The sequence below is a fragment of the Meleagris gallopavo genome, chromosome 4 (genome assembly GCF_905368555.1).
Source record: "Meleagris gallopavo chromosome 4, MGAL_WU_HG_1.1, whole genome shotgun sequence".
NCBI classification, from domain to species: Eukaryota; Metazoa; Chordata; class Aves; order Galliformes; family Phasianidae; genus Meleagris; species Meleagris gallopavo.
Genome location: NC_139407.1, coordinates 39,957,844 through 39,983,547, shown reverse-complemented (window position 1 = coordinate 39,983,547; position 25,704 = coordinate 39,957,844). Strand labels below are relative to the sequence as shown.

The 25,704-nt window shown below is 39.2% G+C and overlaps 1 protein-coding gene across 1 annotated transcript; it reads left to right on the top strand.

The window, feature by feature from the left end:
- Window positions 1-24: 24 nt before the first annotated feature.
- Window positions 25-25,652, top strand: DNAJB14 (DnaJ heat shock protein family (Hsp40) member B14). The gene is made up of 8 exons (XM_085222950.1): window positions 25-424; window positions 5,900-6,074; window positions 15,095-15,240; window positions 18,528-18,713; window positions 19,089-19,183; window positions 19,762-19,871; window positions 21,049-21,221; window positions 23,593-25,652. Exons 1-8 carry the CDS (start codon window positions 52-54, stop codon window positions 23,715-23,717), a joined length of 1,383 nt encoding a protein of 460 aa, XP_085079076.1. The 5' UTR covers window positions 25-51; the 3' UTR covers window positions 23,718-25,652.
- Window positions 25,653-25,704: the final 52 nt, after the last annotated feature.

Here is a 25,704-nt window from a genome sequence, read left to right as displayed (position 1 = left end):
CGGGCCGATGGCGGAGCCGCCGCAGGCCGCCCCCGGGCCGGCTGGCGGCGCATGCGCGGCGGCGCCCCGGAAGGAGGCGGTGGGCCGGACCGGCTGCTGGGCCGAGTCGCGCTGGGGCTGCGGGACCGGCGGCGCGGGGCGAGGCGGCGGGATGAGCCTGGCGGAGTGACGGGAGCCCCGGGCCGCCCTCCCGCCCGCTCCGCTCCTCGCTCCGCCCCGCCCGGCTCCGCTCTGGCTTCGGGCCCCTTCTCTCTGCGCTGCGGCGGGCGGAGGCGGCGGAAGGAGAAGCTGATGGAGGGGAACCGGGACGAGGCGGAGAAGTGCATCGGGATCGCGCGCGAGGCGCTGGAGGCCGGCAACCGCGACCGCGCCCTCCGCTTCCTCGGCAAGGCCCAGAAGCTCTATCCCACCGAGACAGCCCGAGGTGAAGCCTCCTCTGGGGGGCGGGGGCTGTCCCGGGGGGTCGCGGGGCCACGCCGGGGGGCGGCCGTCAGCCGTCGGGCGGCGCGCGGCGGTGCTGATGCGAGGGGTCCCGGCGCGGCCTGCTCGGCCCTGTGCCCCTGCCGTGTGCGCTCGGCCCGGTGGGGGCTGGCGCGCCCGGCAGGCGGGAGGAGCGGGGTGGGCGTGCGTTCTGGGTCGGTCTGAGCCCGTGCCGCGCCGTTACAGCGGTGCTCGAATCCGCGCGGCCCCGGTTAGCGGCGGCGCGCCTCGGCCCAGGGCCTGGGCTGAGTGCTGCCGCCGCCAGCGAGCCCTGCGCTGACGGCTCGCGGTGACGGCTGCTGCTCCAGGCCGGCGGCGCTTCCCTTCCATACATTGCTTGGGGTTTTCTTGGCGTTTCCCGTTTGGCCGTGCTCTGGCTAAGTAGGAGGTAGGCACAGGTTCGGCCTTCCTCAGGAAAACGGGATACCTCGTTCCCTCGCAATATAACGGGCCTTTCAGACGCTTCTTTGCCACGATTCCAAAAAGTTACCATCTTTCTGGCTGTTCTAGCATCTAGAAACTGTTCTTTAAAAGGAGCAATGCTAAGGTTTCGGTGCACACCATGCAGACTGCTCCCCTGTCCTGGTGTCTCTGTGTTTTGTGTTGTCAGAACCTCTGGGCGCGGTGACTTGTTGCCTTCTTTTCATTCTTTCTGTGGTTGTCTGTGCCACCAAAGGAACAGAGAACACTTTAGTGCTCTGTACTGACCTGAGGGCTTTCCTACAGAATAACATACAGCTTGGAAAACTTCCAGTTGCAATTTCCAGCAAAGCAGTGTTCCAGAACTGTGAGGCCTGATTCTTCATTTGATGTCAGATGAAGAGATTCGCTGAATGTTTTCCATCCTCTCTTGTCTTCCGAATCCTTTTCAAATGTATGCAATAAGCTAAGTAACTAGAGAGTTATTTTTTTTCCCTGAAAGACAGGATGGATGTTGCTGGTACATCATCTGAAAGAAACTGCTACTTTGCTTATGTCAAGTGTGTGGCGCATTTATTTTTCTAGTCACTTGACATCATGCTTTGCTGAAAAATGCAGCTAGCAGGAACTTACTGTATCCGTTCCATTTCTGTAGTCATAGGTTATGACACATGAAAACACATTTAGCTTTTTGGAAGCTGTGCTGATCAGGAGGTTGAAAGGCTGAAAATTTCAGTTCTGCTTCTTCTGGTTAAGAGGGTAACTAATTTATTTGCTTCACACACTTTATTTGCCATCTTTTTTTCTCCAAAGTAAGAATTACAGTTATTCTTGGGAAAGTAAAATAAAGTGTCTCCAAGTGATTAATTTTGAGTTCTTGTTGTTTGTTGTCAGTGTTTGTGTTCGTTCGTTTTTTTTTAATTTTGTTTAAAGTAGGGCTCCTACTTTGTAACTATCACTGTAAAGTATTCAGTGCAGGGAATAAATGGCTAATTAGGCTATTGTCTGTAGGACACTTGCTTTATTCACTGTGGAAATGAGCAAAGTATGTCACAAATAAGGTACAGATCTGGTGAAAAGAAGATGGTCTAGTGGTTACTGTAGCAGACTGTAATTTGGGGAATTGTGCACTGATGCAAAATTCTTCACTGTATTTTTATGTTAAATAAGTCACTTCACTCTGTTTCCATCAGTGATGGCTAATTGTGCTTCGTTTTTCAGGTATTCTGCTCAAAGCAAGGGCCTGGGTTGTGGAACTAGTGGCACTTCAAACTCCATCTGAAGCTACTGAGAATTGCAGTTGCCCTAGTACCACTGCAGGAATCAGGCCCTAGGCCTCATTTGAATTAGGTGCTTAGGAGTTAGAGGACTTTGTAAACATGCAGTGTCTCTGTCTTCAGTTTTCTAGCTGTGGAGATTGGTAATTCTTTTCAGTTCCTTCCATTTCCTTCCAAAATAACTCCAACTCATTTAATTTAGTTAAGTTTGTGAGACTCTTAAACAGACCTGCTATAAGTGCAGTAAGCTGCAAGCACACAGAGTATTCTGTTATCTGGACAGGAACTGGAAGTTGTGCATTAAATTCAAATTGGGATTTTATGGTGACAAAGAATAAATGAAATGAACGCTTCATTATCTCATTGTCATCTTTAAAATTGAAGTCAGGGGTCCACTTGGAAAAAAAAACCAACACATTGCTTCATTAGATAATTAAAAATTGTGTCAGAGAGCGTATCCAAAAGAAATAAACAGTGAAGACTGTGAGCAGTCTTAATTCTAGTGCAATTTCTTACTTTACAGTCATAGTGGGTTGATTTTACATGGGGAGAGGACAATATGGAGCAGCTCCAGTTGTCATTGTGCACCTGCATTTTCTCTTTAGGATATGTATTAGAAGGAACTTTTTTCCAGTTTGTCACTCGAGTCACAAGTTCACTACAGGGTGTACCTTTCTTATAATTTTGGGAACAGTTGCCCACCACTTCAAAAATGATGTTCTGTCCACGATACAAAGCAATTAGAATAGTAGTGCTGAGGTTTTTTTCACTGATGGGAGCTTCCTTCTTCACATGTTATAGTTGATCACAGAAGGGCATGGAGCAGGTTTTAACCACTGTCTCTAAATTGACGCTACATGCAGTTTGGTTTTGGCAACATCTGCATTTAAAGTGCATTCAGCACTATAGTTTGGTCATCAATGAAGTTCAGTTTTGCTAAACAAAGCCTGAAATCCGCTGACTGCAGCAATGCTATTTTAAGGCTTTACTAGTGTGAAACGTAAGGTCAGTGTTTGTTCAGTAATACTTAGCTAATGACTTCACAGGAGCAGTGGTCATGTTGACATCACTCTTTGGTAGAAAATGCATTTGAACTTCAGATGTACAGTCAAAATATGAAGTTTAACTATGATTTCTAGGTTAACTCCTAGAGATCTCATACTTTCTGTGAGTGTCCTAAATTGTCATCTAAGCAGCGTGGTTCCATTATGGGGGTGGGAGGTCTGAAAAGTTTATGAGGTAGAAGTAGTGTTGAAAGCATGGTATAGACAGAGTGTTTTCAATTATCGCTTATCTGGAGCAAATCAGGACTGAAAATACTTCACTTTGGGGGCACTGTCTGTTCAAATCTTTGATCTTGATTTGTTATTACTTTATTGACCTCAGGTGGTAGCAGAAGGAACTTTCAAATATTTGGCTCTGTGCTTCATTTTAAATTGAAGTAAGGTAACTATGGCTTTCCTGTATTCAAAAAGCCTCTTTTCTTTGTAGTGCAGACTTCCTCTGAGTGTACAATCCAGCATCTAAATGCCTGCCTGTTCTTTATTTTGGCAGTAAAAAGTCTGATCTGATCAATGGATGCATCTTGCTGAGGCAGGCACGAACTCAAGAGCAACGCTGAAATCGGCCAACTTCCTTGTTCAGGCCTTGTGTAGCTATTTGTCTGTCTTCAGGCTGCTGTGGCCAGTGAGTAGTAAGGAAGGTATTAAATAGAAGCAAACAGTGGAGGGTTTTAAGGAGTAACTCTTAGTTGGTTATGAAGTGCAGCCTAGTTTGCTGTTGTTTGCCATCTTGTTCCAAAAGGCTCTCTCTTCCATATGTATTAATCTTTTATCCTGTATTATGTTTCTTGTGCAGTCCCTTACGTTAGAATGGTGCTGGTTGAGATGTACTGGTAAGGTGGATGTCTCCAGAATGCAGGTTTATATCCACATAACTTAAATAAAAAGACAGCTCCTGTCTAATGGTTCATTAAAGATGCTCTGAGATCTCTTGGATCACAGAAGGGAAGAAGATTTGAAGATCTAGCAAAGCACGCTGACTTTCAAAATTCAGGAGTCAAAAACTGGCTATAGTTGTCTCATCTGGGTTTCCTGGGGCAAACAATAGCTTGAATTTCAGCTTAGTGCTGCCTGAAAAGGATATAGAGCATCAGTTCATGGCCACCAATGGCTCAAGTTGCAAATATCTGTATAATGTAGCAGCTGACATGCTGCTTCAAAGAAACCTCTGGTAGGGTGCATTGCCATTTTCCAATCTTACAAACATGTGTCTTCATCTTTCTGCTTCTTATCATTCCAATCATGACTACATTATCAGTGCTTTTCTGAGACGTAGCGGTACTCATTGTGTTTCCCAGATCAGCATGGGATAGGTTGTGACATGAGTCAAGTGGTTCATTCTGCAGCTCAGGGACTGAGCCTGTGATCTAGGCTGTTCTTCGTGGGTTGGAAAATAGGATGCTGCCTTTGCACTATTTGAAAGCTTTAACAGTACTATAAAAAAGCTGGATTTTTTTTTTTTTAATCCAGGATCACTGCTGTTCCCATAATGTCTACTGTTGTTCCACAGGCAGAGTGATGCCTCAGTCTTGTTATCTATGTTCCATTTTCTATAAACATATATATGTTTTGTCATGTTTGAATTTAATCAAGACATCTTTTGTTTATTACCTTAGCTATGGATACTGAGGCAACCCCAAGGCTGCTTGTTGGGAAAGATAAGGAGTTGAATAGTCCTGTTCTTAGCAGCTGCCTATGGAAGCATATAACTCGTGCAAATGATTCCCTGAGTTTTGATTAGATGCAGCCTTTCCCCTGGCACAGCATATGTTGCTTGTCTATTCATTACAAAGGCTTGTGAGGGTGATGAGCTGCTAAAGAGCGGGCTGTTTTCCTCTGTCACCCTTTTTAAGGTTAACCGAGTAAGTTACGGGCCAAAGAGTGTTTGCTACAACACTGAGATACCAGAGTTCTAGTCTGCTATTGGAGAAACATTTCTCCTGTGTCATCTTCTTATTTGGTATTAGTGAGGCATAGAAACCCATTGGTGAAATGCTCCAAATCTTTTTTTCTTTTTTTTTTTTTTTTTTTTTAAAGAAACACTGAGAATGGATTATCAGTTCTGTTGGGAAGTTTGTAACTCTTGTTTTCCTGATCCGTTAACCAGACAAATCTCACCAAATCTTACTGTGTCATAAATATCATTAAATTGATTGCAAGGATGTGTTTGCCTGTGTACCAGGGGGCACGTTTGGTCTCTGTGTGGAGTAATTCTCAGATCCTATAGACTCTTAGGTTAGGTCTCAGTGTGAAGCAACTCTCAGGTTCAGCTTACAACAGTTTACTCAGATACTTTGATGTTTTCACTGCAAATAATGGGTTTGGTATCCCTTTTAAAAGCATGTGAAGCTGAAGAACCTGGACATACTCTCTCTAGTGTTACCTTGCCAGAGATGGAGAGCTCTCTCCAGTGTTACCTTGTCAGAGATGGAGAGAAGTCCAGTCGCAAATTTTGAAACTTTCTCCGTAGTTTTGCCACACAAAGGAGTTGCAGACTGGCAGACTGCCAACTGGTGTTTGTGATACAAAGTGGTGGTCAACAAGAACGGAGAATGCAGCAGCTAGTGTCTTACAGTGAGGTGCTCACATTTAAGATATGTGAGAGCCCCGACTTAATCACTAATGCCTATAATGATGCTATGATATACTGTTGTTTTATAGTTTTGTTGGAAGCTATTACGAAGAATGGAAGTACTGCTGGGGGAGACGCTTACTGCCGAAAACCAGCCAGTAGCAATGATCAAAGTAAGCCCAGTAGCACGAGGGAGGGCAATGCATCTGCTGCAGGTGAAAGTGGAAAAGGCTACACCAAAGACCAAATGGAAGGAGTATTCAGGTATGGCCTCGCTTAATACATCACTACTTTTCGTTCTGTGTGTTATGTACCTATGCTTTCAGATGTAGCATCTGAAGAAGCAACAGGAAATAGAAGCTTAGCTGGGAGTGGTTACTTGTTTGGAATTGTAATTACAAGAAAGTGTTACTGTGTTCAGACACAATAAAAGCAAGATGATACTCAGCTATAAGAAGTAATGTGGATGATTTATAAAACGTACTCAAAATAATTAAGTAGATTTCATGGTAAATAGATGTTGTGATGAAAAGTCTATAGTAAAACTTGTGGAACAGTGTTACTATTAATTATTTTTATACTCAGCTATTTAATTTTGCATGGCATGCTCACCTACAAAGCTAATCTTGCTGTTCAGGCTGATCATAGACCAGTGTTAAAACTGTTTTGTTCTGGAAGTATAGTGCTTCTTCTGAGAAGCACTGAAGCACGTAGTCTGAGGTGCATTTATAAACCGTCTGGACTTCACACAGCGTTACGGTATTAAGAAGGGACAACAGCAGAAAAGGAGGATGCAAGAAAAGAAATAAAGGTCAGTAGAAATGTCCTTTTGAGGCAAGTAGCTCTTAAGTTGTGTTAAAATTCCACACTTCTCCATAGAAGTGAGAAAAATATTGTTTTGGGGTGTGCTTTGGTTTTTGCTAATGAAATATTGGACTAGCCACTCTCAAACTGCACACCTCAAAACTTACCTCTACTTTCAGATAAACACGGCCTAAATATTTTCAAGAGAGTTCAAAGAAGGGAAATCCAAAGGTTGCTGTTTCCTAGTATGTGTAGACTGGATGACCTCTTGTGCAAAATGGACATCTGTGTGGTAATTTTTTGATGTGACATGTATGTTGCTGTTGTTACTATCTTGGGATCTTTTTCTGATGTTCAGTGAGTAAGGAAAAAGTTGCCTTTCTTTGTTGACAAAGCAGCAGTGCATTCGGTCAGAAAGAGAACAGTGTCTGGCATGATTACAGTTGTATCAAGCTGTATCATGTATCAAACAACTATTTAGTAAAACTTTTCATTTACTGTCTTCGCTTTGCTTCATTGATATTGTTGACCTTCATGCATATTTAAGTAAAACCTGAGTAAGAGTGTGAATTTTTGACCACTGAAATATTGGCTGTGATCTGTGTGCATGCAGATGTGCATGTGGACATGTGGGGTGGAATATCCTGCAAGAAGTCCTTCTGTAAAATGAGGCTTTGTGTAAATTAAGACATGTAGGCACGTTTTCAGAAAGCTGCTACAATTATGGCTGCTGTATTACTGCCAGTATTCATTCATCCATGACATGCCATTCTGAGCTACAGTCTGCTTTGACATCAGGGTCCCTGCAAGTTCTGGATTTTGTTTGCTTGTTTGTTTATTTTACCAGAAGCCAGAAATGTTCTCCATTATGTCTTGCCTAAAACAATGCTGCAGAGCCAGCTTTCCTCCACGCTATTTCCTTCCATGATATTGCTTCCTGGAAGGGGCTTACAAAATACCAGATAAAATCAACCTACCTTAAGAAGATCAAAACCAGAGATATTCTTGGAAGTTATACATTGAGGGTAATGTTCATGCAACGTTGATTCTTAGTGGTTATTTCAACAACATATTTTTTGAATATAAAATCTGTGTCTTTAAAGTCTATGCGGATTTTTGCAAAGAAGTAATTGCAATAGTTTGCAGAGCAACCCGTGATTGTTTGTATTTTATGTACAACTTACGAAATCAGTTATTAAAACATTGTCTTGACCTTAGCCAGATACTAGTTGTTCTGTAGTATAGCAGTTCATGAACGTTTGGAGAGAGACAGACTTCTGGTGTATATGTGCAGTAATGAGCAGAGGATGTCACTAGTCTTGTTGGAACTCTTGAAGAGTTTGTCATGTTTTCTGTTAGTGACATCAACACGCCACTTAGTAAATTGGTTGCTGAAGAAGATAAAGAATGTGTGTTCCTTGCCAAAGAGAACAGGATTAAGTACAATCAGTGGGCTAAAACTCGATAGAAAAATGTAGTGTGTTCAGTAATGATAGCTAAGGGAAGCTCATATTTAAACCGCAGTGAGAATGGGCTTTTTAGTTGGAAACATGACAGTCTGCATATGTTTTTGCTTTATCAGACCCCAGGCTTTTCCAATTAAATGAAACATGTCCCTTTGGGGAGGATATTCTTCAGTGCCAAGCTTGTCACCACTGTTTGCTTCTGCCATACCATAGCTGAACAGTTTTCAGACTTTTGAATTGGTTACAGAACTGCAGTGTGAGAAAGGTAGATTTAAATTGGGTTTTGTGCCTGTTAGCAAGTTAAGAAGTCTTAAATTGTTTATTAATTCTTAGTCTTTCCATTAATTTGACTCTGTCAAACTGTTGTTTTGTATGCTTATGATTTGAAAGACGGTCATTAACCTCAGATGTTCTTCTCTCTAGAAATTTTTGGTTTCGTTAGTAATTGAGTATAGACTGAGGGAAAGCACTGGAGATGTAACTACACGTTCTATACGACCCGTTCTTACAAGCGCTTGCGAGCTCTAGGACAGGGAAACAGCCTGGGAGCTCGCTGGCTTGGATTGGTGTACCTGGAGTTGGCCAGCAATCTTACATTTGCTTGTCAGAGGAGATTTAAGAAGTGTAGTGAAGACACACTTGGAGTGATGTAACTAATTAATCTGCCTTACTTTTCAGGGTTACTCTAGTAATGCAGATAAGTATGAGTACAAGCAACCGAGTGCTGTTTTTACTTCCTTTCCACATACACAGGGGACACTGATCACTAGCAAGCTGCTGCAGCACTTCTGTAGGGCATTGCATGAGCTTGCAAACAAGTTACTCGGCAGGGAGAAGGGTGAGATGCAATACCTTTCTACTGGTTGCATAAGTGCCTTGTAAGAAATGAGCTCACTATTTCAGTCTGACATTTCAAATGTTGAAGTATTCAAAAGCACTTTTTTTTTTTTTTGACTCTTAATGAAATGCTTTGAAAATACCATCTATATGTATGTATCTTTTTCTTAAATGCATTTTGTCCCCAAAAGCTGGATCAAGTAGCCTAAACACTTTAGGTGACCTGCAGATCAGAGATACGCAGAAATATGTTAGGAGCAGCAGTAACTTTTTAGGGCAAGTGCTCTAGAAGTCTCTAAACAAATCCTGTCTGAGCAATGTCGGCTTAAGTGCATGAGAATCACACGCATGATAAAAACCAGAAAACTTGCTTTTGGCTTCTGTAGTCTCTTACTTAAAGTACTTCCTTAAGTATTCAATATAGGTTGATGGCATTTTTTGCAGAGATAAAGAAATGAAACCTCTGTGTAAGAAAGAAAATGTAAACTTTTTTCTTCTGGTTAACTGCAGAAGTGCTGATCAGGATTACAGTTGTCAAGGAGTTTGTATTTATAGTATCTGCCTTCTCATACCAACTATGCAGAGACTTTGGAAAGGCTTTGTGGACTAGCATGAAATTAAAAATAAAAAATAATAAACAGCAGGCAATTGATTTTTTTTTTAATCTTTACCATGTATTTTTAAGCTTTCAAATTTGTGTTATCTGTTATCTGCATGGTTTGAGGGGAAAAAAAAAGTTTTGGAGCTGTAGATAGGTTGCGTACTTTATACACATCCCTTTAAATGATCTCAGAGATCATATGATGTCCAGTGCTGCTTTTTAGAAAATGAATATATATAGCGTATGCTTCCTTTTTTTTTTTTTTTTAATGGATGTAAAGTAACTGCCATTACTAGTAATATGTTATAGTTGAACTGTTATCTTGTGAAAGCTGTGTGGGAATATTACTTTTCCTGCGTTGCTGGTGCCTGCCCCTTGGAAGAGCGCAAGAATGAGACGCTTGTACTTGGATCTTTGAGCTAGAATCAAAACAAATTAAGATAGGGATGGGTTCTGTAGGAACCTTGCAAGGCAGGGTTAAATTTCATCCAGTAATGGTCAAGAATAATTAGCAGCTTGATAGGAATTCCTTGCGTAAACAAAACAAAAAAATCCCTCCATGCATTTCATGGATCAAACTGTGAGGAATGCAGGCTGTGTGACTGACAAGAAAAAACTGCAGACCTTCTGCAGACTTCTGCAAATACAGCACAAATAAATATATCGTCACCTTTTTAACATGAAGTCAAGAAGGTAATTAAAATGAAATAATAGGTTCAATCAGCTGTTCTTGAAACAAAAACAGTAACAAAAAACACACCACCACAAAGCAAAGGAATCAGGACACCTTTAGATGGGCTGCTGGAACTACTTGGAATTAATGACGTATCCAGCTGAATGGTTAAGAAAGTCGAGATAGAAATCAGTGTCACAAGGTCTGTCATGGGAAGCACAGAAGATACAGAATGCCTCAATCTACACTTTTAATAGTTAAGCTACGCCTTTTACAGTTAAGAATTTTAAATGTAGTGAAAAGTATGCTGATGTAAACACAGAGCTGGATATTTCATGTAATAAACACAAGAGAAACTGTGGTTGGGTACCCCCAAGAAGAAAGTGCCAAGACTATTACCCTCATGTATTGTTGAATCTGTGCGTAAAATGGAGATCTTAAACTGCTGGGGCATAGTAGGAGTATTTGATACCCAGCTTGAATTCCTCGTCAACACTGTGATGACCCCTCTCTTTGCAGTCTAGAAGCATCATTTTCAGACTACATTTCTGCCATCCCAACTATGATTGGCACATTTCCAGTTCAGCTGCAGGATGCCATTTGCATCAGGCTTGCTGGTATCACTGGAAATTTGAGCCTATGCAGAAGTTGGTTTGTGTTTTACTGTATTTTTCAGCTCACTGGTGGGATCAGAAGTCAGTCAGTTAGTTTCCTTTTGCACCTTTCCTCACTGCTGGTATTCACACTGCTGCTCACTGCTGCTCAGTTTAGATTACCATCAGGATAAATAGCTGGCTCCAATCAGGAGTTTTTGGAGGTTGTAGTAAAAATATTTGTCATTTGAGCTATCTCTATGCATGTGCACAGAGGTTTCAAAAGGCCCTTAGAAATATATAGTAATTCTGGTAGACAAAATTTTGGAATTACTGATTGCTGCAGATATTTGATATGGAAGTGTAAGGAGGTTTGGTTAACCTGATAAAAGCTGCTGATTCTGACCTAATCTGAATTGTAGATTTGAAAAGCGAAACAAGAAGCAGAGCAATTGGATCGCATCATTTTGTAGGCGATGCCTATAAAAGGAGAACCAGTGCTGGTAGACCCGGAATTTCTGTAGGGGAAAGCAGACATTTTGGGATTTTCTCTGCGTTCAGAGCTTGGAAAGGATTGCAGGTGCAGACAGAGATGGCTGTTCCAGCACTTGGAAGTGGGCTGGCCACAGGTGGCTTGTCAAAATGGAACAGTGGAGGTTTACCAGTTGTGCTGAGATACCTCTGTCAACTGGAAGACTATGCATGAAAGTAGGCCATCACTTGCTGTGGTGTGTTCTGAGAAGTCTACTTTGAAAAAGTCAGGTATTTTTTCAGGAACATCAAGCACTGTGCTCTCCTAAAACAGCCAGAAAATCCATTCATCAAGAGAATGTTACCCCCCCAAAGGGTGGTAGGAATTCAGCAAGGACAGAAATCAGCTAAACAGTGTAGGTAATCTGAGAGTGATTTGGAACAGAAGTAATCCAACCAGAAAGCAAAATCACAAGAAACACAATTCCCTAAAATAAAACAAATTAACACAAAGCAGCAACCTCAAAATAGTTCAGAAATAAACGACAACAACAGTTCAATACAAAAGGGGGCAGTTCCTGAGCAAGTGATGTGTAAATTGCAGTTTTGAAAAGAAACATCTGTGTGTGGGGTTTACAAACACGAGAAAATAAGCACTGAGGACTACAATGCCTTAAGAATAGTGAGACCAAATAGAAACAGTAGTTTGAAATGTACCTTTGGAAAGCAAGTTGTTCATGCTGAGAGTGCTGCAGGAGAGAGGTTTTAGATGCAGGTAAAAAACACAAGTGACATCAGTGATGATTTTCCTTGAAGTTTTTCCAGCCTCTACTGGCCTGTGATGTGTGGCTGGGAGTAGGATACAAGTGGGAGGGGGAAGAATTGCAGGGAGATTCTGTCAGAATGGAGAATCATACCTCAGTCTATAGTATCAGTTAGCTTAGAGATAGTGGTGGGGGATGTCCAGTAAAGATCAAGGCTCAGAAGTTGGGCATGGTTTCCACCGGCTCCAAACAGCTGAAGAGAAGTTTGTCATGGGGATGATGGCACTGTGTGGGAAGAGGAATGAAGTCTTGGAGAGTCTTTGCCACACCTCTGGTCTCCGTCTCTTTAAAATGAAAGAAGGAGATGAAGCCAGGCCTCAGTGGGCTGGGCTGAATGCTCCAGCCGTGCTGGAGAAGCCTGGGTAAGAACTGAGCCGTTAGCCTGTAATGATTGCCCTGAGTTCTGCTCAGCAAGAGAAGTGCTGATGGCTGTTGCTAACTCTCTCCCTGTAAGAAACTGTGTTGGTAAGACTAGGCAATGACTAAGTACCAGCTACTTGGGGTCCAGGTATTTTTGCCTTGAAGTGTCGAAGGTATCATGCAAAACTCTGCTTTGCAGTAGGAAGGAGGGTAGTGCTGCAGGCACTGTTGCTGTAAACATGACTATCCTGATGGGAACATGCAAGGGACAGTAAAAGTCATAAGTCAGCACAAATTCACAAAGGCATCTGGTTGTTTAGGTTAGGTTAGTCTGGTTGTTTAAGTTAGGAAGGCGAGCAGATAGAAGAAGTGCTTGAAATATTAAATCCTAGCTTCATACAGAATTGGGAATGTTGGAATGGAGATGTTTGTGTATTTGCAAATGTTTTTTTTCTTGACAAACGTTTGTTTATTGTTAAATAACAGCTCATTCTTGGGCCAGGTTCAGGCTAGCTTTTGCATGGACTGTGGTTATATTCTCTTCTGAGGGCGAGTGCTGTGTGACCCCGAAGCAGGTTCCTGCCTGCACTTTCTCCTGAAGCCATAGCTCTGGTTTGACACACTATCTCGAAGAACATGGGCAAATCCTGACCTGTACATCTTCTGGTCAATAGTAACTGTTCCAGCTGTCCTCGTGAGGGTTGTTCACTGTGGAACTTCCACGGCCCATGAAGGGGAGGAAGTTTTTGAGGATTAGAAGAACTGGTTGACATTTCTTGGGTTGTTCAAGTTTTTTTCCTCCTGTTTTTTCTCCTGGCTCCATCTCAGACAGCTGTGAAAGAAGTGAATATCAAGTCTGCTCAGAAGTAAACTTCCGTGGCTTTTTTTCCATGTTTCTTGCTTCCATGAGAAATGACCATATGCTTTGGGGGAAAGGAGCTATTGATAGTTCAGATTCTGAATTACTGAAGAGAAGAATTTAGATCAGATGCTGATGCAGCAATTTCATGAAATAAAAGCCTAATTTGACTTCTAAATAAAGCTCTTTGTTCTTGGTAAGTTTCATAAGTAACCCAGCTCTTGAAGCTAAAGATGAATGGATCTGTGGATAGTACCAAAGTTTTTGCTTACTGTACAAATTAACAAACAAAGGTTTCCAGTACTCAGAGTATAATTTAATATATTTGCTTTCCTTTCCACTCCTTCTTGATGATGGATTCGCTGTGTTATTTTTAATTAGCATTATCAGCATCCTAAAAGGAGCTTATTAAATGTTACTTGAATATAATGAGCTGTATTTATTTCACAGGATGTTCATGTTGGCAGATGCCTGCATGTGTTTTCTTCAGAGCTCTAGTGAGCATTACGTGGAGATTGCTGTAAAAGCTCATGTTGTTTGAATGCTGAAAAAGGGATCCCTCAAATGAAGTTTGATTTGCTCAATCCCAACTTTAAAGGACCACACACGATGGTGTGGTTGTACTTCTGATGCATTTCCTTAATTACAGAGTCCCCATTCTTTCATGAAGTTGCCAAATGCTTGCTTACCCCCTTTTTTTCCACTTGGCTTCTATATGTATAGTCTTTGTAACACTAAACTCATATTTATGTAGAAATGTATGCATTTAAAAGAATGTGGACACACTTACAGCCACGTAAAGAGGCTCATGCCAGCTTTTTAAGTAGTTCTGAAAGTAATTTCTTGCTCAGACCAGCTTTTTTCTTTTGTTCTTCCCCAAATGTTAGCATGTGCCTCATTTCTGTAGTGCAGTACTGTGGTACAGCCTTTTTTTCCTGAGTTTCTGAACTTTTCTCCAGATTATTGTATACCTTTTTTTTTTTTCTTTAAATCAAAACTTAACAAGATTGATTTTAAGATGTATTTATTCTTTGGTCAGTTCTTCCTACCTACATACTGTTAAAGCTCTCTCTACCCCAGTAACTGCTGTTGCTCTTTTCTGGGTATTTTAAAGCATACCAATGGTAGGTTTTTAAGAGTTTAAAAAAATGCTTCATTGAATGTTTAAGATGAATTAAATCTAAATCAGGAACTGGTCTTGCTTTTTTGTTGTTGCTTTAATTTAAAAGCAGCTTGCTAAGATTTAGGTGCCTTCCTAGGTGTTCTCACATGCCTTATTTCCCTCAAAAGTGACTGATTGAATGATGCTATCACTTGGCATTTGTTTGGAGAAGAGGAGATGTTGTTTGGTTTTGTTTGTCTCGTGCATTTACTGTTGAGACTGAAAAACAGGCCTTCCTACCTGCTAATTATGCAAAATAAACTTAGAATCTTCATTTTATGCATTATTAACAGCAATATTCATGTAATTGAAGATAAAGAACTTCTACAGTAATTGCAGACAGAAGCCTTTTCTTACAACTTTTGTAGCTGCACAGTACAAGTGCAATAAATTAAATGTATGCAGTAAGAAATTTTGAGTACAATACTTTATTGTTATTTGTTGCAGGGTTGAGCTTATTGTGAAAAATGGCATTCATCTTTGTTACTTGGGGGAATTTTTTGTGTATTCTATATTGAAAGTGAGAATTTGACTGTACTGCATCAGTGCAATGTATTGCCTCCGTTATGAGTGTTCTAACATACTCCTTTTGCATCTTTTTGGTTACTCTCTTTTATTTCATTTTCTTTTGCAGTATGAAGAAGTATAAAAATTATTACGAAGTCCTTGGGGTATCAAAGGATGCAGGTGAAGAAGACCTGAAGAAAGCTTATCGCAAACTTGCTTTGAAATTTCACCCAGATAAAAACCATGCACCTGGAGCAACAGAGGCTTTTAAAAGTAAAATACCATGTTTACTTAAACTTTGTTTTATGATTGAACTCTGTCAATTTAAAAGGAATTCATCTGCACTGGTAGACTGTCCTTCTATATAAAATTGCCCGTGTAGTGTTTTGTAGCTAATATTAAACTGACGTTTTATCCAAGGAAATGTTTGACCTTTATTATCTTAGCACATGCACAGAATGGAGTTGAGTTTGGTTTCAGAGGATTGACTGTAACTTTCAGGTACAGGCAAAGGATACTAAAACTTGATTTGTGAAACCCAGTTGCGTTTTTTTGCTGTCATTCATTTGCACAAAATGCAGTCAGTTGATTTTTACTGTCATTTTAAGTTGGTTCAATATCAGTACATATGGTATGTTTATTGAGGTTATTTGGGGGATTATAGCATTTGCCATTACTTTGGCTTCTGCAGTACTTGCATCAAGAATGGCTGTTTGGGTGAAGAATAGTAGTTTTGTGGGGTAAATATCAGTCCATGACAATGCATTATTATTTTTCAGAAAGATAGTAGTACGCTTAAAAGGACAAGTGATACTTAGTGGTTGCTGTGTTGCTTTAACTGGATACGGAGCTTGTGGTGAATCATTTTGTGTTATGAAACTGATTTCTAGTGTAAGCATTGATGTTACCCTGTCAAAATATCCTGACTGAATATACAAAAGGCCATGGGCATATTTAGTTTAATATTGCTGAAATGAATATAATTTTACTAGGTATACACTTAAATCTATGAAATTGGTATTTGAGCACAAAGAAAAGACCAAGATAACGTTCGCTTGCAAAAGGCAGTTTTTACTGAATTGTGTGCCATTCTAAGTTACCTTCTTTTCCTTAGAATTCCTTGTATGTAAAATTCCTTGGGAGTAGCTTTCTTTCATTTTCCACACAGAAACACTTATTCAGACATGCCCACGAGTAGCTCCCCTTAACTGTTTCTTTGGTTGAGATTTACAGTCTGATAGGCAGACCGTAAGGCTGCCAAGCTCTGCCCTGTGCAAGGAGAATTGTGCAAGAAAAGCCTTTTGAAGAAAACAGGCTTCAAGTCAGATACAGATGAAGAAAAATATCTATAGGAAAAGGTCTTGCATAAAGAGACAATCTGACAGTGGTACTTCAGTGTATTTTTCCTTTGTGAAGTTTATATACAGACATTTGAAAAACTCAATGGTAAAACTCCTACATTGGGAGAAGGGGGGTATGAGGGTAAAAAAAAAAAAAAAAAAAAAAACAGGAAAAGAAAACAAACAAACAAAACTTCTGATACAGACATAAGGGGTAATTATAATAGCATGTGTACAGTTCCAGGTATATTAGGGAAGTTTCTCAGTAATGATGATTTTAATATGCTGTGTGATTACTTTCATTTAAAAGATATGTTATTCTTATATTCTTATAAAATTGTCTCCAGCATTAGAAATTAAATAGTTCTCCCTTGTTAGTAGCATTTTAAATAATTGAAATCTAAGAAGTTGGTATCTTACTGTTTTAGCTTTTATTTAACATCAGTACTCTGGTCACATTTGTTTTCTTGGATGCGGTTTCACTTTTTGGTTCTTAACTGGATGAGTGCCTGAACAGAACATTTTGCTGATTAAAAATTAATAAATGCTAGCACTTTTCTTACATTGATATTACTGTCATCTTATTGATGGCTGCGTAAATGTGTCATTTAGTTTGCCTTTAAAGGTGCCAGATGAGTTTCTAACATCCAGCCTAAGAAGAGGTTTCATAATGTATTTTTTCTTCAAATGTTATTATTTTAAGGAAAGATCACATTACAAAATAGAATTGAGTTTAGTGTTAAGGCCTAAGTAAGTACTTTGTGTGATGCTGTCCAGTACTTCTGTTGTATTACAGAATCTTCTTTGAGGTCTTATTTTAGATTAAGAAGTTTGTGTGGGAATAATCACTTTTAATCTTGTTGAATCTCTTTTGTCTTTAAGTCCTTCATTTAAAGACAACTATATGCTAATCTGTTTGGAATTAGCATGAAATAATCAAAAGCAAATAGAAAAGTGTGCTGACTGTACTGTGACAGTATAGTCTCTTCACTTTATTTCTCACCCGATTAACATTTCAGAAATTTTTAACTGTTGAAAAAATCTTGTTTTTTTTATTGCCAATTATATCCTTTACTCATTAACACATTAATCTTGCAGCAATATTTGGTGTTATTAGTATATTTTACATGCTCTCAGGTTTCATTTCTTTGGATTTTCTCTATTTTACAGAATTATTAATGATCATTTCTAAGGGCATCTTAAAAGGCACAAGGCTAGGACTCATTAATGTTTTTTTTTAGATTGAATAATGTTGAAAGCATTAGTTATTCAAAGCCATAGTTTTACTTGCCTGTGTTGAGGTGATAATGCTGCAGCTTTCACAGACTTCTAATGACTGAAAGCTTTTCAAGCAGAAAACGTTATCCCTCTGCCTTGTGTTGATGGGGTGCAAAGTAAGCCTTTTTTTGGAGAGATCTGGAGGAAAGTAGAAAGGTCTTAGTGAACATACATCCAATTGAAGATTATTCATTGAGCGTTAACAGAAGATTTCCTTAAATCTACAAGAGCTTTATGCAGCTGGGGTGAAAGCTTGGAAGGCCAACAGACCTTGTGGTCTTTTCACACTGATTCTTCCTGTAGCCACCTGACTGAGTGTCCCTTTTCTGCTATCAAAATTGAGGTTGGTTGTTTGTGATAATGTAGCACGATTGGAGACAAACATTCTGGCCAGACTCTCAAACCGTTAAGGCTGTATCAACAACCCCAGGAACGTACAGGTTCTTGTAATGCAATCACATTGTACTCTTCACGTTCCATCATGCAAAACTTTCTGTTATTAATGTACTCCATAAAATATCTTCAGTAGTGTGTGAATGTAAAGCTGACATATTCAAAGAAGTTGCCACTTACCAAATGAAACCAGAGAAACCTGTTGAGTCCGTGATGCTTTGAAGTTGCTACAGCAAATGGAACTTTGCAGTTACCTGATTTCAAAAGTTTCCTTATGATGCTTGATTTTTTTTTCTCAGTTGCAGTGAGAGAGAAAATTTCTGTGGAAGTGGGTACTCCTCTAGAAAAAGGAACAAAACCTTCTGCATAGTTCAACAGCATAAAAAGTCTTTTGAATAGTGTTGGTGGGAAACCCAGTAGAAGCTATGCTACTAAAAGCAAGAGATGTCTCTGACTCCTGTTGTACTGTAGATGATAAGTAACACACAGTAAAGGACATCAAGCTCTGCCTGTTCTTGACTTTGAAATTGTATTTCTTCCTTGCTTCAGAAATAGGAAATGCATATGCTGTGCTGAGTAATCCAGAAAAACGAAAGCAGTACGACCTTACGGGCAATGAAGAGCAAACATGCAATCACCCTAGCAATGGTAGATTCAACTTTCACAGAGGCTGTGAAGCTGATATTACTCCAGAAGATTTGTTCAACATGTTTTTTGGAGGGGCATTTCCAACAGGTATTTCTGTTCATCAGCATAATAACGGAGATTTAGTGGTATTGCTCAGTGGCACTGGAGTTTTAGACTCCAAAACAATAAAATTACTCCATACCCCCTCCCATCTCCAACTCTTATCCGCATCGGTTTGTTTTTCCCCAAAGTATTGATAAATTCCCAGAATGTGAGTTGAGTTCTTTAGAATTTCTGTAGTGAAATAGTAAATCACTTATTTTACAGCTTAGAATACTTAAACTACTTTGGAATTGTAAGATGTCTTAAAGCTGGTTTATTTTATGTATCATCGTGCAGTGACATTAAACTATGTTGTTGCTCCTATATTGACCTCTCAAATAGTTTCTTTTACATTTCAAATATGGATATTTCTTTCCACAGGTAGTGTGCACTCATTTTCTAATGGTCGTGCTGGCTACAGTCATCCTAATCAGCACCGTCAGAGTGGACATGAGAGGGAGGAAGAGAGGGGTGATGTATGTTTAAGCACCATTGACTCTAAATCGTGTGTTGCGATATTTGCTTGTAGTCACGTTCAGTAATGTGGTTGTGTAGCAGCTCTGTACTATAGAGGAAAATTTATACGTGCCAGTTACATATTTGAAAGTGTTGGCAAGTGGCAGTCAGCTGATGCGGTAAATAGACACAGCTTTGAGAAGATAGTAGCATATTTTTGTAAATCTGTTGTGTACCATTATCGGGCTAATCCTTGCTTGCATTTAAAAGTTGATTTGGGCTGAAGTAAGAATGGTGCTTATGAATTATATAGAGACTTGTATAGTTATTATAGAACTGTATCAATGAGACCAAAACATCAAGTACTTGTGACTGAATTCAGATATTAATTTAGTACTTGCTTGTGGCTACATGCTAATCAATGAATTCTGTATGCACTGGAAATTAAGATAGCTCTTAACTTTTTGCAGCTTTTTAGTTAATGCCTTTGATACTGAAAAAAGAAAGTCATGCTTAGAATTAAATTTTATCAAACATGCCTGTTTACTTGATACTGGTTTATGAGATATCTGAATCTGTTGTGGTTTTTTTTCCTCAGGGAGGTTTCTCTATGTTCATTCAGTTGATGCCTGTTATAGTGCTGATCCTTGTCTCCTTGTTGAGCCAGCTGATGGTATCTAACCCTCCTTATGCCTTATACCCAAGATCGTAAGTAATGTTCAATTACCTTCATTTTAAACAGGGAAGGACATTTAACCACGCTTTCCCAGTTAGAAGCATTTTAGGGAGTCTTCCATCAGTTGGTGCTCTGTTTCCTACAGCGAGGGAACAGAGGGAAAGCGTAGATGAAGCTGAAGTGAAGCAAAACAAAACTTTTAAGGTTAGTGCTAAGAACATGCTGTGCAAATGTAGCAGAGAAAAGAAGTCAGCAGTGCCTGAGTTCAGCACATCTTTTAGTATGAGGCAAAGGTGTTTGCATTTCCTGTGTATTTAATCAAATCCTGAAAACTGCTAAGGCTCATTATTCTTTTAGGGGTCATCTAGGCTTATAGCAAGCAAAGTGCTTGAAGAAACTTTCCCATTCTTGTTCAAGTTTTGAACTAGATAAGGGCTAGAGAAACTGTCTGTTCCAGATGATGATAAAATAGTATATCTCTGTTTTCTCTCCAAGGATTCTGATAGTAGAATTTAACTGGTTTGTACAGAAGGATATGTGTGTTTTTATCTTAAAGAAAGTAACTTGTGAAGATATCAAGCATGCAGTTAGCTAGCAGATTCAGTCCACACACAACTGTTTTATTGGTCCTCAGTTTCTTCTAGAGTTCTCATCCCCACAATAAAAGGCTTCTTTTCTCCTTTGTTATTTTTCCTAGTTCTTTATTTCCAGAATATGATGTTCTCTCTTCTGCATCTAAGCTATTATGATGCATGTTAACACTTATCTGCCAAAATGTTTATGGGCAGTCCTTGATTTTTAATTCTCAGAATGCAAGCAGGAAAATGGATTTGTCATGGATTGCAGAAGACACATTGGAATGGAGATACCTATATTGGGTTGTCACTTGTGTTTTGTTGGCTTCTTTTTCTTTTGAGTTGGAATCAAATTTTCTGTTATCAAAGCTTACATGTGGCTAAAGGGGTATGAAATCTTACTAAATTATTTTGTTCAAGATCAAGGATGAAAACACCAAAATTTTAGTGTTTGGGTAAAGGTAGTAGTTTTCTTCTCTGGAAGATTATACAGCCATTCATTTCAGTATTTATCTTGAAATGGCAAATTCAGCGATGTGCTGATGTTCTTCTGTAATAGCAATATGATTTAAAAGTGAATTTGTGGTATAAAAAAATCAAATATCTAGCCTCTCCCTACCTCCTTTCTTGGCAGAAGTACAAGGCAGACTATTAAAATGCAGACAGAAAATCTGGGTGTTGTTTATTATGTCAACAAGGACTTTCGAAATGAATATAAAGGAGCATCATTACAGAAAGTGGAAAAGAGTGTGGAAGAGGATTATGTGTCCAACATTCGTAATAACTGCTGGAAGGAGAGGCAGCAAAGTAAGTCTGGTAATTTAATGAAATAATGCATTACATAGTTTTTTTAAAAAAAAAAAAAAGAGATTGTCTCGGGCAAGAATGGAGTACTTGTATTATTCATATATCTGGACAAGAAAACAAAGGAAAGATTCCCTACTGTTTCTTACTTCTTGAGGTGTCCCTGCTAGTGTCACCTAATTTTGCTGTCATTTATTCAGTGATCAAACAACCATCTGCAAGTCATCAAATATTTTAACCTGTTATCTGTGATGATTTCTTAGAAAACTAACAACAGCAGTGAAATGATAATGAGAAATAAATTGTTTTAAGTTAAGGATGAGAGCTTAGAATTCTTTCACATTATTTTATCATGCCAGTATCTTTAGTATTGTGTACATCCCTGGGGCTGCTTTAAGATAAATAAAATGAAAGCTCACATAGATACTTCCAGAGAGGGAGAAGATAATCTGCCTTGGACAGTGGTACAAATGAACACTTACTCTTCCAAGCAACCAAGGACACCCAGCGTGTAAAACACTGTAACCTAAAAATCAGTGCTTAATCTTTTGCCAGTGCTGCATGGGTCCTTAGCTATATCATCCTTGAAAACAGTCTTTTAGCTTATCAGCTGTGGTGCCATTCTAGTTTAATATTATGTGAGGAGCTATTTTCTTGCAGGAGAGGCAGCCTGGAATTTGATATTAAAGCATAAGAATACTGAATAGCATCCACCATCTCCAAATTATCAGCAATTTTAACCTGTTATTCTGTCACCTGTGACCAAATGGTTTGAACTATTATGCATTATTTCAGTATTACCTTTCTGGGAAAAAAATGATTCATGAACTGTCGGTCACTGACCGACTGCAAATTTCACTCATTCTCTGAGTGAAGTTGTGTGTTACTGCATAGCTTGAATTTTTGCAACCAGAAATGCCAAGCCTGTCAGCTCAGGCAGCACCACCTTAGCTTCTGCCAGCTGTAAAAGACAGACACTTACAGCTAGTTACATGCCTGGACAGGGCTGCATGCATTCATTACAATTGACCTGTATAGATAGAAATATGAACTTTGGCCATGCACAGCAGACCCACTGCTTCCCACAGGCATTATGCTCTTACTCATGAGTACCTGCTGCTTATGCATAAGATATTTTGGACTAGGTCGTCTTTTGATCATCTTGAAATGTTTGAATATTCTCACTCTTCAAAAAATGAATGCCTCATTTTTCATCTACGGGTGGTTGCTAAATGAATGATTGATAGTCATATGTAACGAAAGGTTTTTCAAAAATGAGAGGTGCTTACTAACAAAAAAATGAAACACAAGACATAAACCAGCACAATAAAAGGAAGAGAACGTATTCTTTGTGTATTTTTTCAGCATTGTGTGGACAAAGAAGAAAAGTTTACGTTTAGTGACCTAGTTATTATACAGAGATTTTACTGGTATATGGTATTTGTGTTTCCTGTCTTATGTCTCCTATATTTTCTGTCCAGATATCTTTGAAAAGATATGGCTGATATGCCATATCCACTGAGGAGGGAAAAATACCTTTCCCATTTTTCATCATTTGGTCTTGAGTTGCTTACTTTGAGTATGAGCAGAGTCCTTGTCAATGCAAAGAGCCCTAACTTTCCATATGTAAATACATAATGGGAGATTTAATGGCTGGAGAAGCATCTGACTCTAGTGTAAAGAACAACAGTTGCCTGAAAGTGGTGACTGTCACATTGTTTGCTATTTGCAATTTATCAGATTGTGATAATTACCCAAACTGATGTATAAGAAAGTGACCCCAATAGATTTTCTCTATTTATAGAAACAACTGACACATTTTTACAGATTTAGAATACTTACCATGTTTTGAATTTTTTTGACAGTTAGAATCTTCTTTCCAGCGTTGATTGATGCTCCGGAATGAATTAAAATGCTCAGCAGTGTCAAGCTGTTGAACATTAGTATAATACAGAGAGCTCTTAATAATACTTATGAACGCTGGCAATCTGAAGCAGCATCTATTGAAGTAATAGGCTTAACATTCAGAATGAATTGTGAAGCACAGACAAGATGCTAGAGCTTTCAGTAACATGCAAAATGATGCAAGAAGTCGTTTTTTGTTCTGTAATCAGGTACTGCTGTATGAAATATGAGGGTGCTGGAAGGTTGTTACTATTGTGACTGCTACAAAAGATGAAATGTTTGTGAAGACAAAGTGAAGGAAAACCTGTAGTGCTGCTGTTTAGATGGTTTCTTTGGGTAGTTAGAATAGAGAGAGAAAGAGAAAAGGATGAGGATTAAACCTGAGTTGTTCTGGACTGCTCTGAGAAGGAATGCAAAGCATTCAGTTTTAAACCTGAAAAATGTTTTCTCTTTTTTTTTTTTCATAAAGAAACGGAGTTACTTCATGCATCAAAAGTTTATCGAGATGATCGTCTCCGAAAGAAAGCAGACTCCATGTCCATGGAAAACTGCAAAGAACTAGAACGTTTGACCAGCCTCTATCGAGGAGGATGACCTACAGTTATACATCTTTCGTATGCCATTATCTCTCTTGTAAATTAAGAAGAGATTTAGTTTCACCATGAATGCTGGAAAAGAGGGGTGGATGTAAAACTCTACTGTGTAGCTGTTTCCAGAAACCTTAAGCTGAAATATCATGTAATGGCTTCTTTACCTACTGTGAAATATAGGTAACTTTAATTGTCTAGATTTTACTTCGAAGCTTCTGTGAATTCTTTCAGCAGAGAGAATAGCTTAGAAAGGATGCTATACTTGTAGAAACTTAGTCATAGTGGTTCTCCTCTAACATATTTGCCATGTAAAAATCTGTGGAAAGAACATTTTGTGTATATACGAGTTAAATGACTTTCTATTTAAAATCTCAGAAATTTAGTTCCATACAACATTTTGTCTCACTAATGGAATAAATAGTATGATTACATCACTCCTATTCAGATGTCAAGTGTGTGGAGTTGAAACGAGAATTTTTAATATTTTATCTCTATGTGAAATCTTCTAGGCCTGCCAGCTTAGAGGAACTTGGTATTTTTAAATATAATGGCATATATTCCTAATTATCTGTTGGGGTGCATTGATCTGGTGTAGAGTAGCAGTCAGTTGTTGTAGTTTTTTAGTGTTTCTAAGCAATGCTGAGAAAACTAAGAACTACACTAACCTCTTTTCCAAGTAAATATTCTATGATTTGCAAATTCTGTACCAACCATTGTAAGCATTGCTTTTAGTACTTGCAGCAGTTCACAGCAGCTCTATCATTTGGTATTCCAGTACTAGTAAATCCATACATATGGCTAACATGCATATAGCTTCCTTAATTTTCACTGGAAAGACAGAAGAAAACATGAAGGGGAAAAAAAAAAAAGCAACCTTTTTTTTTTTTCCTGAGAAACTTCCATTTTCTTACAATGTTTTTATTTCAAGCTAGATCCTAACAGTGATTTGTCAGTGTGCACCACAAGTGAAGCAGAGAAACACTGCTAAGGACAAGCTTTGTGTCTTTCAACTCTTTGGCCAGTCATGTAAATGCTTGCTGGCTTGTGGTACGCTCCTGTGGTCAGAGCCATATCACTTGTTCAGGCCTGAAAGTAGAGAAGGAGGTAGGTATGCATTTCTTTGGAGCTGAATGTCGCTGGATTGATTTCCTAGAAATGAGCAAACATACTGTCCGGCTCCTACGTCCAGCGTCACCTAACTCACTGCCTGCTGCATGGAAGCTATGTGTAGCCAGACCTCATAAAGCAAACCAAAGAGGTCTTTTGAAGCAGTTATGTACAATGTACTTAAAGCCTGTTGAAAGTGAGTTGAAAATGTTGGTGTGTTTTTGGTTTTACATTTTAACAGTGCTATGCAAGAAAATGTTTTCCTGTGTTTGAGAATGCTAGATGGCTCGTTGTAAGGACATTATTTTTTGCTTAAGACAACTGCCATCTTTGAACAACGTGCTTGGTTTATGTGAAGCCAAATTCACCTCCTGAATTGAAAGCTGAAATACTTGCCTGACCACACTGGAACTCCTTCATATCAAGGCTTGTCAGTTGAGAGCAGTATTCGACTTCAGAAATACACTACATGCCATTGCTCTTCGTGATCCAAAAATCAGTTTGCATGTGTACCTTTTCTAAACTGTCCCACTGGAAATGCCGTCTGTTGGATTAGTTGGGTGGAACAGACAGAACGTGAGCTGCAGACATGTAACTAAGCAGCTAAACCATCATTCAAAGAAGGCATCAAAGCTTGAGGTGCAACGCAGAAATAAATGCTGTACTGGATGTCCTTACCAGGATGACGTGAAAAGAAGAAGAAATAGAAGGACACCAAAATCTTTGAAGTTTGCAGTAAAAATGTATGGAGAAAACAAATTGCCTGATTGTGCAACTGCTCAGAATGTATTGTAATTGTACTAATGAAAAAACAACCAACCCTATCAAAGTACACGCTGGTACTCCTGTGTCATCTTAACAAAGAAAATAGTTGCAAAGACTTT

Excerpts from the sequence above, each read along its gene's own strand:
- DNAJB14 (XM_085222950.1), top strand. The coding sequence starts at position 52 with ATGCGCGGCGGCGCCCCGGAAGGAGGCGGTGGGCCGGACCGGCTGCTG. Across the intron at positions 19,872-21,048 it reads TATGCCTTATACCCAAGATC|AAGTACAAGGCAGACTATTA; the intron begins GTAAGTAATGTT and ends CTTTCTTGGCAG. Across the intron at positions 21,222-23,592 it reads CTGGAAGGAGAGGCAGCAAA|AAACGGAGTTACTTCATGCA; the intron begins GTAAGTCTGGTA and ends TTTTTCATAAAG.